The sequence below is a fragment of the Psammomys obesus genome, unplaced genomic scaffold, assembly GCF_907164565.1.
Source record: "Psammomys obesus unplaced genomic scaffold, mPsaObe1.curated_primary_1811, whole genome shotgun sequence".
Lineage (NCBI taxonomy): Eukaryota > Metazoa > Chordata > Mammalia > Rodentia > Muridae > Psammomys > Psammomys obesus.
The window spans coordinates 5,332,324-5,346,911 of record NW_026596073.1 but is presented as its reverse complement, the minus strand read 5'-3'; the positions used below and the strand labels follow the sequence as shown (position 1 = coordinate 5,346,911).

The window sequence follows — 14,588 nt, the reverse complement described above, 5'->3', positions numbered from 1 at the left end:
ATGGTTACACAACTGAACGTATTTGTTCAGACTTACGGCACCACACATACAGCGAAGAAGCTGGGCTGTGTTACCATATGTTGTTGTTGACAATAATTTGGTATTGGGATAAATAATGTTTATTACAATTTACCCTATGATTATTATTATGACAGTATTATCTAACCTGCTAACATAATTAATAAGACACAGACACCCGTTAGATTTTATAATTGCTTTATTTACCTTGGGCTGGAGAGATATTTCCACCAACGCTCTCTCAGTAACCTCCTAGCCCAAATCCCATGCCGACTGCCTTAGCCATTCTTATCTGGGCTATCTTCCATACATAATCTTATAAATATTTACTTATGTTTTTCATCTTGGTGTTTCTTTTCACATTCTTAGAGTCATTCCTCCTGGCCCATGTGGTTCCTTTTCCATGCTAACCCACTGTGGTGCCCTTCTTCCTCCTCTCTTTCTGTCTTCCTGTCTTTTTCCAGTGATTCTCCTGAACCTAAAGCCAGGAAATCTTAGCCACACCTACCCATTCTGACTTGCCCAGGTTTTAGGCCTTTAATCAACCAATCAGGAATAATGTCTTAGGCAAGTTTACACAAGGACAGGTGTATCCAGGCAGTAACCAGATCTTGAGGGCCAGTAATTAGCAACAAAAATACAAGCATCAGACAAACTCCCAACAATATGTAAATTATGAAATTGGACATTTTAAAAATATTCTTTTTGTGTTAGCCAGCTCATGTTGGTTTCCTTTCCATTTCTGTAATAAAATACCCAGATGAAAAGCAATATAATGGAAGGGAGGGTTTGTTTGGTCTACAATTCTAGGTTATAGTCCATCATTTTGGAGAAGTCAAGGCAGGAACTCAAGCACCTGCTCACATCACATTCATACTCTAGAGCAGCGAGGCAGGAATGCACTCACACTACCTGCTTCCTACTCCTCTACTGTCCCACATAATTCAGGACTCCCTGCCTAGGGAATGGTGTTGCCCACAGTGGACTGTCCTTTCTACATTAATGAGCAATAAAGACAGTTCCTCTACAGACAACCCCTCAGACCAACCTGATCATAAAAGTACTCTTTTGAGCCTCTCCTCCACACGACTCAGGTGTGGCAAGTTGACATTTAAAACCGTCACAATGGCTCTCTGTTAGTGTGACAAAATACCTGAGATCATCAACTTTAAAAGCAGGAAATGTTCATTTCAGCTCACAGCGTTGGAGGTTTCAGTTTGAGGTCAGTAGGCCTTGTTACATTGAGTCTGTGGTATGCTGACCCATCACAGCAAGAACACAAAGTAGAGCAAGCTGAAGTGAACGCCTCTTGTAGCTGGGGAGCAAACAAAAGAGAAGAAAGGAGCTAGAGTTGGTCTCACTCTCCTTTTTGAGGATCTGACCCCAATGACATAAGCACTCCCACCTAAACCCCACTTAAAAGCTTCACAACCTCACAATAGCCTCAGGCTGGGGACTAATTCTGATCTAAACATTGGCATTAATTACATAGAAATTTTGGTGCCAATGCATTGTAACAGTGAATTTTTCTGTATATTTTTTCATTCCAAGCAGTATTGATTCCTAATGTCTCAAAAAGATGGATAGCAATGACGTTTAACTCGTGTAGTGATTTCCCTATACTTAGGCCCTAAGCCAGTGATAGTGAGGTGTGTGGGGGGGAGGGGCGCTGTGCGTTTAGATCCAGGAAGTAGCTACACAGATGCAGACTGTACCATTTGTTGAGCTGAGAATCATTGTCACCAGATCATCCTCTCTTGTATCTGAGTGGTTTTTCTCCTTTCTCAGCACTAGCATGTCTCAACCAGTCCACAGAAGAAACTCAAACATGGATCCTGTCCCTTTGCCACACACTCTCATTGACTAAGGCGCAGCCTTTTAATTCAGTGTCAAGGTATCCAGGACTGAGAGTAGCTTGGAAGATCTTGGAACTACAACTGAGAAATATGTAATAGAAAGACATCTTCCAGACCAGGTGTGGTATGCCGAGTCTTTAATCCCAGCACTCGGGAGACAAAGGCAGACAGATTTCCATGAGTTCGAGGCCAGCCTAGTCTACAGAGTGAGTTCTAGGACAGCAAAAAAAGAAAAGAAAAGGAAGGAAGGAAGGAAGGAAGGAAGGAAGGAAGGAAGGAAGGAAGGAAGAAAGAAAGAAGGAAAGAAAGAAAGAAAGGAAGAAAGAAAACATCTTCCAATCTCATTGGTCTTCTCTCTAGATTTCTATCTGGGCTCTTATGTGCATGTACCTATGTTCATGTGTGTATGTGTATGCACCTATGTGTATGTGTGTGTGTATGCGTGTGCATATATGGGTATGTATGTGGAGACCAGAGGTCAAGTCAGATGTTCTCCAGGACCATCTGTCTTATTTTTTTGGCACGATCTTTTCGGTGGGGCTGGTTGATTAGGTATGCCTGGCTGGCCAGTGAGTGCCAGGAATCTGGCTGTCCCTGCCTCCTTCCCCACTCTACCCAGCTTGTATATGGGCTCTGGGGATTAAACTCGTGTCCTCAGGCTTACGTGGCAAACTCTTTACCAACTGAGCCATTCCCCTCTTGGGTTCTTTCAAGTTGCTTTGGTTGTTAAAAAACACAAAGTTGAGACTCATCTGAACAGTAAACACAGCAGGTTTCCAGGTGCACATGTTCAAAATGGCTGACAGGTATATGTTGATATGTTTTTCTTCCCAAGATCCCTTCAAATGACAGAAAAAAGTTAAAATAATAACTCTGAAGCACTGGGCACTCAATAGAGACTAGAAAAAGGCTTCAAGAAGCCAAAGATACTGAAGAACTGGAAAAGAAACAATAGAGGGTTGGGCTGGCTGAGAGAGCCCAGCTACCCTCATGAAGCTTAAGCCCAAGTTCTTAATTGGGTCCACTGTTCCCTGCTAACTTTTAGTAGTTTTTTGTATCTTTTTGGTAAAAGTTTTTATGAGACATTTGCTAGCCGGCCACGGTGGTGCACACCTGTAATTCCAGCACTCTGGGAAGCAGAGGTAGGTGGATCTATGTGAGTTTGAGGCCAGCCTGGTCTACAAAGTGAGTCTAGAACAGACAAGGCTACACAAAGAAAACTTGTCTCAAAATAGAGAGAGATATTTGCTTTGTATATATATTTTTTCTAACTCTGTGACTTGCCCTTGATTCTTCACAATGTGTAAGTCAATTTTAAGTCAAATATATCAGTTGTTTTCCATGGATCTTATCTACACAGATTTTCACCCATGGCTTCCCTAAGTTTTATAGTATTGCATATCATATTTATATCTATTACCAAGTTCAAGTAATAGATATCACTGTGATATCTTTTAATGTTTTTTTTTTTTTTAAGACTTCAAGACCTTTCAAATTCTGTGTTTGGGTGTGCCTGTGTGTGAGTTCAAGTGTCTGTGAAGGCCAGAAGCCGTGGATCTACCTGGAACTGGAGTTAACAGGTGGTTGGTAAGCCACCCAGGGTCAGTGCTTGACTTGAACTCAGGACATCTGCAAGAGCCGCATATGCTCTAACTGCTGAGCTACATCTTCAGCTCCCATCTTTATTTTAAAAAGAAAAAGAAGGAGAGAGTCCTTTAGGCCTAGTGAGAACATTGGGGCATAAATCCTTCAGGATTTACGAAGCACTTTATATTTCACAAGCCCTCTCCTAAGTTAATTATCTAATTAATCTCTAAGAATGACCATCCAAATGGCTTCTTTTGAAAACTATCATTATTAATTAATATTAGGAAGCTGATGGAGAAATTTGGTCTGGGTCTCTGCAGGGAAATTAGAGTTCTTTGGAACTGGAACTGAATTCCAGTTCCCTCAAGGTCTCTTTACTGAAAAGCAACAGAACCCAAACTCACTGCAGCAGGCAGAACCCACAGAGGCAACACATGGGAGTCTGTGTGTCTTCCTGTGTCTTCACAACAGCTTTCCGAGACTCTTCTGTGAACCACAACATTAGAGTTCTGCCGCTGCTGGCTTGCTTCTTTATTTAGTGTGTGTTCTTGTGTGTGTGTGTGCCTGTAGGGGGTGGCCGGTGGTGGGCACTCATGTGTTGCAGGTGGTGGTCAAAGGGCTTGCTTTCCACCATGTAGGTTCTGGGATGGGACTTGGACCATCAACCACTGTGGCAAGTGCTGAGCCATCTCACTAGCTCTGATACCACTACCCACTTGTTAAGCTGACAAAATGCTGACATCTTGATTGAAATGAAAATCACTGTTGAAATAGTGATTAAATTGCATATTATGTTAATTTGCAACAAGTCATGATTAAGCAAGCACATTTCTAAACTGTGGAACCTTAAAGTTCTATTTATCACATCCCTGGCTGTATTAACAATAGGCTTAACGCAGGACACATGCCCGATTGCAGATTGTTTGGCTGGGAGGGGCTTTAGGGAGATTACCTCCCCCACCTATGAAGCCTTCTCTTCATAAATGGGCATCCGTCATGAGAGTCAAAGTGGGGTGATTCTTTTGTTTTTAAGATTTTTTTTATTTTAAAAATGCATGTGTGTGCAGGTGTGATGTGTGTGTGCACACATGTGCAAGACTGTCTGTACATGAGAGAGAGAGAGAAAGAGAGAGAGAGAGAGAGAGAGAGAGAGAGAGAGAGAGAGAGAGGAGAGCATACCTGAGTGCAGGAGCCCTCAGAGGTCATAAGAGAATGCTGGAGCTCCTAGGAGCTGGCGTTATGGGCTGTTTTGTACCACTGAAGGTAGGTTCTGGAAACTTACCTTGGCTCCTTTGCAAGAACAGCAAGAGTTCTACATCTGGCAGCAGGAAGGGAACTCTACACTAGGCCTATCTTGAGCATCTGAGACCTCAAAGTCCACCCCCACAGTGACACACCTCCTCCAACAAGGCCACAACTACTCCAAGGCCACACCTCCTAATAGTGCAACTGCCTACAGGCCAAGTATTTAAAAACACGAATCTGGGGGCGGGGGCTTCTTATTCAAACTACCACAGTCTGTAAGTCATGCATATGATCCATAAAGGATGTAGATATTTTGTTAGAATGAAAAAGGGAACATGTTCTTTTTCTTTTTTCTATGTCCAAGATGGATACCTAGCAAGGGCCTGGTACATGGTAACCTGCTCAGGGTTCTCGTTTCCTTCTCCTGACCCCTGTTTGTCATTCTCTGTCTCTATGTCTTTTTATCCTTCCTTCAGTCCTTCCTTTCTTTCACACTTTTATTACCAACTCATTCTTGGTTTTTCCTCATCATGTAGAACAGTGCTGGAGCCCCTAATTGGCTCACTTGCTTTGTGGGAACTCTTTGAATCTTATGAAGTATCAGAGGCAACCATGGCCCCCATGGCTTCTTAATAATAAAATATTATTAATCTTTGCTGCATTCACCAAATTCATACCATGTCTGCATCTTTACCATATATAATCTATTTTAAAATTATATGTGTGTGTGTGTCCATGTGCATGTGAGGAGGTGTCCAAGATACCCAGAGTCATCTACTTCCCCTGGTGTTGTTGGGGAACTGTGGAGGCTTCTTGAACTGTGGAGGGTCCTATTCATCTTGATAGTCCCTAAATAACAGGGACCTTAAGCTAATGGCTGTGAACAGGTGATCATCCTACTCAGGTCTCAAACCAAACTGATACTGGAATAGAGGCCTAAAAAGTAGAGATGGCTACTCCACTGCTTATGTGGAGCAAAGTCGGCAGCTATCTGATGACACACGATTGTAACTGTGTGATTAAAAATAAATGGGTGAGAGGCAGGTGCAAATGCCTGTCATTAGTACTCCTATTTCACAGCTAAGACATTTATTTCCTCTTTCAATGCCAGTTCAGCATCATCTGTGATCGTAGGCAATGTTGATAATTTCCTGATGTCACATCCCATTTAATCACTATGCCATAAACATACTCAGATGCTGGCATACGCAATGCACACAGTGCAAAAATACACGCTCACATGGATACCTTGTGCACATTAAAAGGCCTGACTCAACTCTGAAAAAAAAAATGCAGTCTCCTGGTTTCACTTACCCATTTTTCAAGTCTTCAGTGCTACAGGACTCCACCTTGCCTGGGTTTCTTGATTTGGGGGGTTTCAAGAAGTGACAGCTTGCAATGCCTACAAACCACAACAATGACTATCACAGCAAACTACTCCTGAAGGTGCAACAGTGGCACTTGGGGGGGGGGTAATCAACAACCACCTAATGGTATGTCAGGCATGCTCAATAGGAGGGAATTCATGCCCGGCACTAACACTTAGCCAACTGCCCACAGCTAAGGCCCTGGTTATAAATACTTATACCAAGTTATTTATACCAAGTTATAAATACTTGCCCCTACACCCACAGGTGGCTCTCAACCCTCAACAAAGATGCTACTTTTTGCAGCGGATGGAGACCATTACAGAAAGCTGCAACTGGTCAAAACACAGAGAGCTACTTACAGATTGTATGGGCCAAGCGCTGCAGAGTATTTGGATAGAGTCTTGGACTCTACAAAGATCCTAAAAGTCACAACAGTACCCATAAACTCAGCACTTCTGTTTTCCGGCCACACCTGCCTCTGGGACATACTATACTTTTATTTAGATTTATTGCATCAAGAAGCCCACACACACACTAGTTCTTAAAGGATATATATATATATATATATATATATATATATATATATATATAATCAAGAAATAAAAATATGACCCATGGTGGATTTCTTGTTTAAAAAAGGGGTGGAGTGGGCAAAATAATCAAATGCTCCACGAGTGTGTAGAGGAGAGTGTCCCCACTTGTGGTTGTATAGGAGAAGGAACTACGAGCAGTCACACAATGATCCGAATGAGGACTCCATGGGGAAATTATACATCAAAGGGATGAAGACCAGAAATCACAGCTGCTTAGTCTGAGAAGGTCCTCTGTTTACTGAAGCTGATGTTGTTTTCAGTAGGCTAGCACTGCATTTATTCTTTCATTTCTTCATCTATGTATATGCATTTTTTTTTTATCTGAGTGACATAAGGCCTTCAGTTCTTTGTTGTTGTTGTTTTGAGGAAGTTGTCTATGCAGTGCAGGGCCTAGAATGCTAATCTCATGTCCTTATTTCTATATTTGAATTTGAAATAAAAATTACTGATGCCATTTATGCTGTGGCATTCCTCTCGATCAGATTTCCTGGTCTCATTAACCTGTCAAGCTATCTGTGGATGGTCCTTCTTTTCCAACCATCCATTGCCAATTTACAATGGAAAAATAGCACCATTTCCCCCCAGATAATTCCCTACCAATTCAAGAAGTTCAACTCAAAACATACACCAAAGTTTGAAATGACCAATGCCACCAATGCCACAGACCACAGAAAATGACTGAAACTAATGTATGCTTCTTCTTAAGAGCGTCTTGGGAAAGTTCACACCGGATACTCAGTGGCTGCTCCCTCTAAAGAGGACAATTCCTCCTCTCATGACTACTTAGAGCTCCATGGGCGGGCTGCACACCGTGACAAAAGCTATGGAGACTTTCATTGGTATAGTTATCAAATCAAGAATTCCAGATAATGTGTTTTAGTCTGTGGGGGACAGTTAGGTGGTACAGGCAATTGGGAAAGTGAAGACTGTTTCCAGTGAAGGCAGCTTCGTTTCTGATGGGAAATCTTCCTAAGCCACACTCTGACTGGCATAAAAAGCCCAAAAGATGTCCATATTGGGAAAAGGATACAATGAAGATGCTTGGATTAGAAAAAACAAAACAAAACAAAACAAAAAAACAAAACAAACAAAAAAAAAAAAAACACATAACCATCAGTACCATAAGAGTATCCATCCCTTCAGAGAATGCAAAATGTAAAGTGGTTAAACACTGGCTAAGGAGCCAGTACAAGGGCTAAAGAAATGGAGAACAGAAGGCAAACTGCTCTTAGCTGAGGAGCTCGGGAAGGCAGCGTTAAATGGAGGCTCATTTCACTCTCCTACAAGTATTGGGGGTAGAGTCTAGGGGGTTGGAATGCCTCTGCTTGGTCATGCAGAGATCCACACTCCACGCCTCATTCCTGCGCCTTTCATCCCCAGGGCATTGGCCTGGACTAAAGTTCAGCTACAGACAAGCCCATGTTCCATTTACAGGTGAGACTGAATAAAAACTGTATTTTTCCTATGACAGTAAACAAATGCATATATCCCTTTTGGGAGAGAATAAGCAATTCCTGATCAAGCCTAAATTGCCTTCATATGTCCCATTCCCTTCAGTCTGAAACAAAAATACCATGACACCTCTTTCCTGTAAAGTTGAGTAAATAGCTCTTTTGGCTGAAGCAGTTCAAGGATGTTCAATTATTAAATGCCTACTGCTTTGAAGATAAAAATGGCTCATGCAGGCTCAAGAAAACATCAGGCTGATAAAGGTTCCTGGAGGATGTGTCCTTGTGGGAGGTGGGTTTACATGAGGCCTTTCAAAAGCTCGCTCACCAAGGAGGCAATTTGTCTTCTCTTCCTTCCTGTGGAGCAGCAGACCGTACTTCCTCTATACATCTAGTCCACACACTGTTGTTACAATCAGACAGCGACACTCTTCCACTGAACAGTGCGAGGCCCAAGCTCTCTTCCCTCAACGTGGCTCACCCTACGACTACACAGAGAAGTCCAGATGGGCTCAGTCAACCCCAGTGCCCCAAACAGGAATAGATCTGCTTATCACTTACCAGAAAACAGGAAAATGATCTTGATTTTAAACTGTCTCCACATCTCCCTTTGTCTCCATTCTTTATTTCAGATCCTTACTGTAACTTGGTTCTTATTACAGGTCCCATCCTTGTAATTCCTTGTGGAATTTAGTTATATTTAAAAAATGATCTACTAGCCAGGTGGTGGTGGTTCGCAACGGTAATCCCAGCACTCTGTGAGACAGAGGCAGGTGGAGCTCTGTGAGTTCAAGGCCAGCCAAGTCTACAGAGCAAGTTCTAGGTCAGCCAGAGCCACCCAGAAAAATCCTGTCTCAAAAAAACAAAACAAAAAGCCAAAGACGTAAACACCTGAGTTTTAATTCTGTAAAGATCACTTACCAGTTTTAGTACCATCAGTGAGGAATATATTTTAATTTTATTACTATTTTATATACAGATGTTCTACTTTTTTCCTTTTTCCTTCTTTCCTCCCTTCACCTGTCTGATTTCTTTCTGAGTTTATCTCCTGTAGCCCAGGCTGGTCTTGAACTCCTGGACCTTTAGCCTCCACCCTTCCAGGGCTAGGGCTACAGGTCTATGCCATCACCTTCAGTATTGTGCTATACACTGTCTGCCCCCTCCCCCAAACAGATTTTTCCCCATGGGAATTTATAAGAAAAGTATGACTCCATGAGGTTCCCTATGGACAGCATGTGACTAAATTCATTCAACAAATATACCCTCAACAGACACCTAGTAGAAAATCACTTTATGCAAACTAGAACACCAGGTGCCAATCTTTCAAAGACAATCTCTCAGTTGACAAAAGTCTAACTACTGACACTTTACAGATTAAAGAAAGCCAACATCCTGGGGGTAGGGGTTGGGAGGGGTACTTGCCTGTAATCCCAGCACTTCAGAGGCAGAGGCAAGTGGACCTCTTGAGTTAGAGGCCAGCCTGGGCTAGAGTGAGTTCCAGGACAGCCAGAGCTACTCAGAGAAACCTTGTCCCTAAAAATCAAACACAGACCGGGAGGAGGGGGCTGTTGATGTTGGGGGGGGGGTTAGGGAGAACAACAATACAAACCATCTGGAAAAGTCTTTAAGTGCATGTAAAGCAGTGGTTCTCAACCTGGGGTCGTGACTCCTGACTCACCTATCAGACATCCTGCATATCAGATATTTGCATGATGATTCAAAACAATAGCAAATTACAGTTATAAAGCAGCAACGGAATAATTTTATGGTTGGGGTTCACCACAACATGAAGAACTGTATTAAGGGGTTAGAAAGGTTGAGAACCACTGCAAGACTGAAGAACATTCAAAGCAACAACAAAATGAAGCAAAATAACCTGACAGGCAATTAAAATTAAACAGAAAAGTTGTACAGCAATTTAGTGTACAACTAATACGAATTCAGTAAGAGATTATTCTCGCTGTTCCCAGAAAATTTAATGTCCCATCTGGCATAAACCTTTCGTACAGTGCTGTATGCAATGTAAAAGTCATGGGACTTCATGAGTGCATGAAAATACTATGGGGTTGTATGGTGCACAATACATCCGGAATTGAATGTACGTGTGTGTGGTGGGGTACTCAGGTGCAAATGCACAGATGGAGGCCAGGGATGAGGGGCACGCTGATTTTGGATGTATTTCCTCATTTCCTTTCCAGGTATTTTGAGTGTCTGATTGAACCTGGAACAATCCATTGGCCTGGCTGGCTGGCGGGAAAGCTCCAGGGATCTGCCTGTCTCCACCTCCCCCAGCTGCAGCTTCAGAGGGGTGTTGTCCAACCTGGCCTTGAGGTAGGTACTAGGGATTCAGGCTCAGGTTCCTTATGCCAGTATAACATAACCTTTTTTTTTTTTTTTTTCCCAGAGCTACACCAGTGCACTACAGTTTACAAACACATCACTAGCTAGGTTTTCAAATATAAGGATGTTTCTTTTTTCCTTTCCTAAATTCGATCAGAAATCAATGTCATCTATCTATCCATTAACCTTTGAAGAAAGCGCATGAAAACATAGCAGATTCAGCATATAATCTAGTATTTGCTCAGTAAGACTTTACTCAGTGAATAAACTAGAAACGTGTCTTCAGGGGAATGGGCTGAGAGAACACTGTGTCATTTAACAAACACATTTAGACACTGGTGTAAACAAAGCATTGTTTTGGGTGTTACAGATAATTACTGAAAGAAGAAGACACTGTCCTTATCCACGACTCCAGGCATAGTATTGCTGTTTGCACTTCCAACTTTTTAAAGTGACACCCAAACACTTGTAAATTTACACTAGAAATAATTGTCAAATTATTTGTTGCTATTGAACTGTGGCAATGCACTAAAACAAGGAAAAGTGAGCAACTGCATGAAATCCTCAGACTTAAGAGGAAAAAAAAATGAAAAGAACAAATTCCCCATCTTTTCTGCCATTCACTTCTAACTATAAAAGGTGAATTCACAACAAACAGCTCTACTTTAAAACAGATTGTGAGATTTACTATGTGTGTGCATGTGTTCATAGTGCCACAGGGTACATGTGGAGTCCAGAGGACAGCTTTGTGGAGTTGGTTCTCTCCTTCAAATTCAGGTTGCCAGGGCTGGGTGGCAAATTATTACCCGTTGAATCATCTCCTTCTCCCCCAACAGTTTTCAATAGAAATAGAAATAAACCAAATGGCACACAAAAGGAAAATTAATTTATATGCTTTTACAACGAAAATCTGACTTCTATTTACTACTTTACAAATATTTTGAGTAAAACAGTAACATTTTATATTCATGTTTATAAACCACGTAAGACAGTACCTGAAGAGCTCATTCAAGTCGGTAGATTACATAACCCTATGAAATACACAAAGCTGAGGGAAATAAAATGGAAAATACAGAAAAGGAAATACAGAGACAAGCTCCCTTAGACACAGAGTAACAGAGGCCTGAAACACATTTGATGTAGGAAAGAGACATATTAGGTCAGGTTTGGTTCACAGAGCTGATATTTGTGTCTGGATGGTCTGGTGGACTCAATGTACTTAAGCTAAAGACTGGTTTGACCTCAAAGTCAGCCAAAAGCCTGTTTTAATATTTAGTTGAGTTGAATACATTTTTTTTTTCTAGCATTTAGTTGTCGTGTCTGCAAATGTGTGCATAGGACCCAAAGCACTTCTCAGGACTTCATTCTCCTTCCACCCAGTAGAGCCTGGACATCAGGTTTGGCATTAAATGCCTTTGTCCACCGAGCCATCTCCCTGGCCCCAGATTAGAAGTCTGAGCAGCAAAAAACTTAAGTGTTAAAGTTCGTCTTCTGAATCTTGGTCATCGACTTTCTGAGGCTGTCTCTTAATGTTGATTATTAAATCAATGCTTAATATTTTTATCAAACACTGAATAACTGAAGTAAGTAACTGGTACTTACCAGCTACTGACTCCAAGCCTGACTGACCACTTACCATGGGTTGGTTGGTTTGCAGCGCGTGGAGAAAACGTGTATATATGTATGGGAAGCTACCTTTCCCCTTTTTAGGCTTATGAAGGATTTTAGGGATGCCTAAAAGTGCACTAGCTATTAACATACCGACCGTGGCTTCATCCGATTGCCGGCACTGCCTGGCATAGCTGAGAAGGTAGTAATGCATCAGAATCTCAAAATGGCCCCCCACTGGCAACACACAGCCTGCTGGCACAGCTGATGAACAGTAGCCCTGGGAGGCACAGGTCTCCGGTGACTGGTGCATCATGGACAACACGCACCCTTTTCTGGGATTATCTGTGACATGCAAATTTTCCAAAGAAACTTCTGTTCTAGTGTTTTCTGCTGTAGGATTTCCACTGGAATTACCCTGAATGAACAGCTCATGGTCTTCAACTATCAAGCCTTTTTCTGGGGACAAGCACTTCAATATTTCATCTGTTTGGGATGTATCTTTTAGTGTCTCCTTGTGCCCTGACCATGGCGTATGTGTACTTAATTCTATATCTGCTGCCACCAAATTTGAATATACTTCTAAATATGTGTGAGTTTTTTCCAACTTATTTTCGTTCTTCGCTATTGTGTCTGGCCACTTACCAATTCCTGGTAACTCGTTACTTTCTCTGCAATTGTTGTAAGGAAGAGGACTTGAGTCACATTGCTCTTTGGTTTGTGTAATGTAATTTAGATCCAAGTCAGTAAATAATTGCCGAAGCATCTTAAATGCTCCATGAAAAGCACTCTCATGTTGGTGCACAAGACCCAGAACTGGTCCGCAAAGTATCATACAGTGAGGTATAAACGCACAAGTGCTAATCAAGCCAAGATGAACATACCTCTTGGATCTAAGGACAAGTGGTTTACAAAATTTCACCAAAGTAGTATCAGAAATTTCACCCTGTGAAGCGACACAAGGAGAAAGACCAGTGATCCTCTGGACAAGAGAAACCTCTTCAGGTGATAAACACTCCACCACTGATATGCTATTCAGTCTTGCACAATAAATAACTAGGTCTGGTTGCTTCACACTGGACAGGAGCAGTGTTATATTCTGACTTCGCAAGTGTTTCATTACTGTTTTTGTCCTTTCCATGATCCAACACTGAGATGCCTGAAACTGCGCTTCTGAATTTAGAATAAATTCTGATCTGGATGATGAAAACAGAGGCTGGAGGATTTCTGTTATCATCACCATCCTTATGTCTCCATCTGCTGGGCAATACACAGAAAAGTCTCGGGGAAGCACAAGGCCACCCACAATTCTAGAATCTGAAACAGGAAGGCCCGACACACCAACATTCAACAATTCAAAACAGTTGTCCACCAACTCAAATACTTCAGCCCCACTTTCACAAGCCATACACTTGAAAATGTAGTCACACATCAACTGTGAGATGAATCTGTGGTTGTTTCTCCCCACTCTTCCACAGAAGTAAGCTTCCAGGAGTAGCTCTACAGAGCGCCTGCACAGTGTTCGTCCTTTAGCAGACGAAGAAAAGACAGACAAATAGTGCCTGCTTAAATACTGGTCCACAATACGATCTAGTATTTGTGTCTGAAATGTTAGCAGAGCCTGGGAAATACTTTTCCACTGACAGCAGATTTTCCAGTGCCTTTCATGGGTCTGAATATTTTCAGAAGTGAATGAATATGTTTCTTTTTCCTTCACTGTATGAAGTCCTCTGAGTAAATGGCCAAGAAAAATAATAAATGTTTTAGCACCATCTCCTGTTTTTTTAAGGTGACTGGAAACACACGCCACTATCATCCTGTATAGAGAAGGAAAAAAGAAGTAACTCAGATATTCTACGTTGCTGCCAAGTTAAACCCGTATTTTCATAGCTACAGACATAAAGACTAGTCTTTTTGACATACAGCCTTAGCTTTACTTTTTCTAGGCTATTCTATTTCTATTCTAAGATCTGAGGGATGGGAAAGAAGTGTTTTAGGTTGGTGGTGAGGTTTGGACAGCACCCTAACCCGACATCTCCACTGGTCTTACCAGGTTCACGGCCTGAAGACCAGATGGGAGGTTGGGGGAGACTGCAGCCTGGCGGGACTGCAGGTGGAGCGAGGTACCTGGCTAAGGGATGATCCAAGAGCAGCGCCCCCAGGAGGCGGCCTCCATCCCGGCTGAGCAGCACCTCGCCAGTGGGCTTGGTACACAACACTTGGCCGCCCTCGGGACCCACGCAGCGGTTCGCGATGGTTTCTAATGCTTCCACCACCCGCAGCGCCGCGGTCACGGACCCCGGCGACGCCATGGATCCGGAACCATGGGAAACGCCCCCGTTAGGCAGAGGGAGGAAGGTCAGAACCGCTGGAGGGCGGAAGCGGAAAAGGCGGAGAGAAAGCCGGAAGTGCGGTAGATTGGCCATCGCCTCGCGTAGCGGAAGAGCCCTGTGCCCCGCAGTGGGGTGTCCCGGGGTCTCCGGGTGCACGTCTGCCGTCAAGCTCTGCAGGCGACCTTGGCCT

At 42.7% G+C, this 14,588-nt stretch overlaps 1 protein-coding gene across 3 annotated transcripts; it reads right to left on the bottom strand.

The window, feature by feature from the left end:
- Nucleotides 1-230: 230 nt before the first annotated feature.
- Bbs10 (Bardet-Biedl syndrome 10) lies at nucleotides 231-14,414 on the bottom strand. 3 transcript variants are annotated; one of them, XM_055626163.1, is made up of 3 exons: nucleotides 14,193-14,414; nucleotides 12,950-13,882; nucleotides 231-1,333 (listed from the first exon to the last, which is right to left on the bottom strand). In XM_055626163.1, exons 1-3 carry the CDS (start codon nucleotides 14,375-14,377, stop codon nucleotides 1,255-1,257), a joined length of 1,197 nt encoding a protein of 398 aa, XP_055482138.1. In that variant the 5' UTR covers nucleotides 14,378-14,414; the 3' UTR covers nucleotides 231-1,254. The 3 variants fall into 3 exon arrangements, with proteins under 3 accessions (XP_055482138.1, XP_055482135.1, XP_055482136.1); XM_055626160.1 differs by lacking the exon at nucleotides 231-1,333 and having other exon boundaries at nucleotides 11,055-13,882; XM_055626161.1 differs by lacking the exon at nucleotides 231-1,333 and having other exon boundaries at nucleotides 11,055-13,882; nucleotides 14,116-14,259.
- Nucleotides 14,415-14,588: the final 174 nt, after the last annotated feature.

Coding starts and splice junctions, on each gene's coding strand:
- Bbs10 (XM_055626160.1), bottom strand. CDS start 14,377: ATGGCGTCGCCGGGGTCCGTGACCGCGGCGCTGCGGGTGGTGGAAGCA. Junction 13,883..14,192: donor TTGGATCATCCCTTAGCCAG/GTACCTCGCTCC, acceptor TTCTCTATACAG/GATGATAGTGGCGTGTGTTT.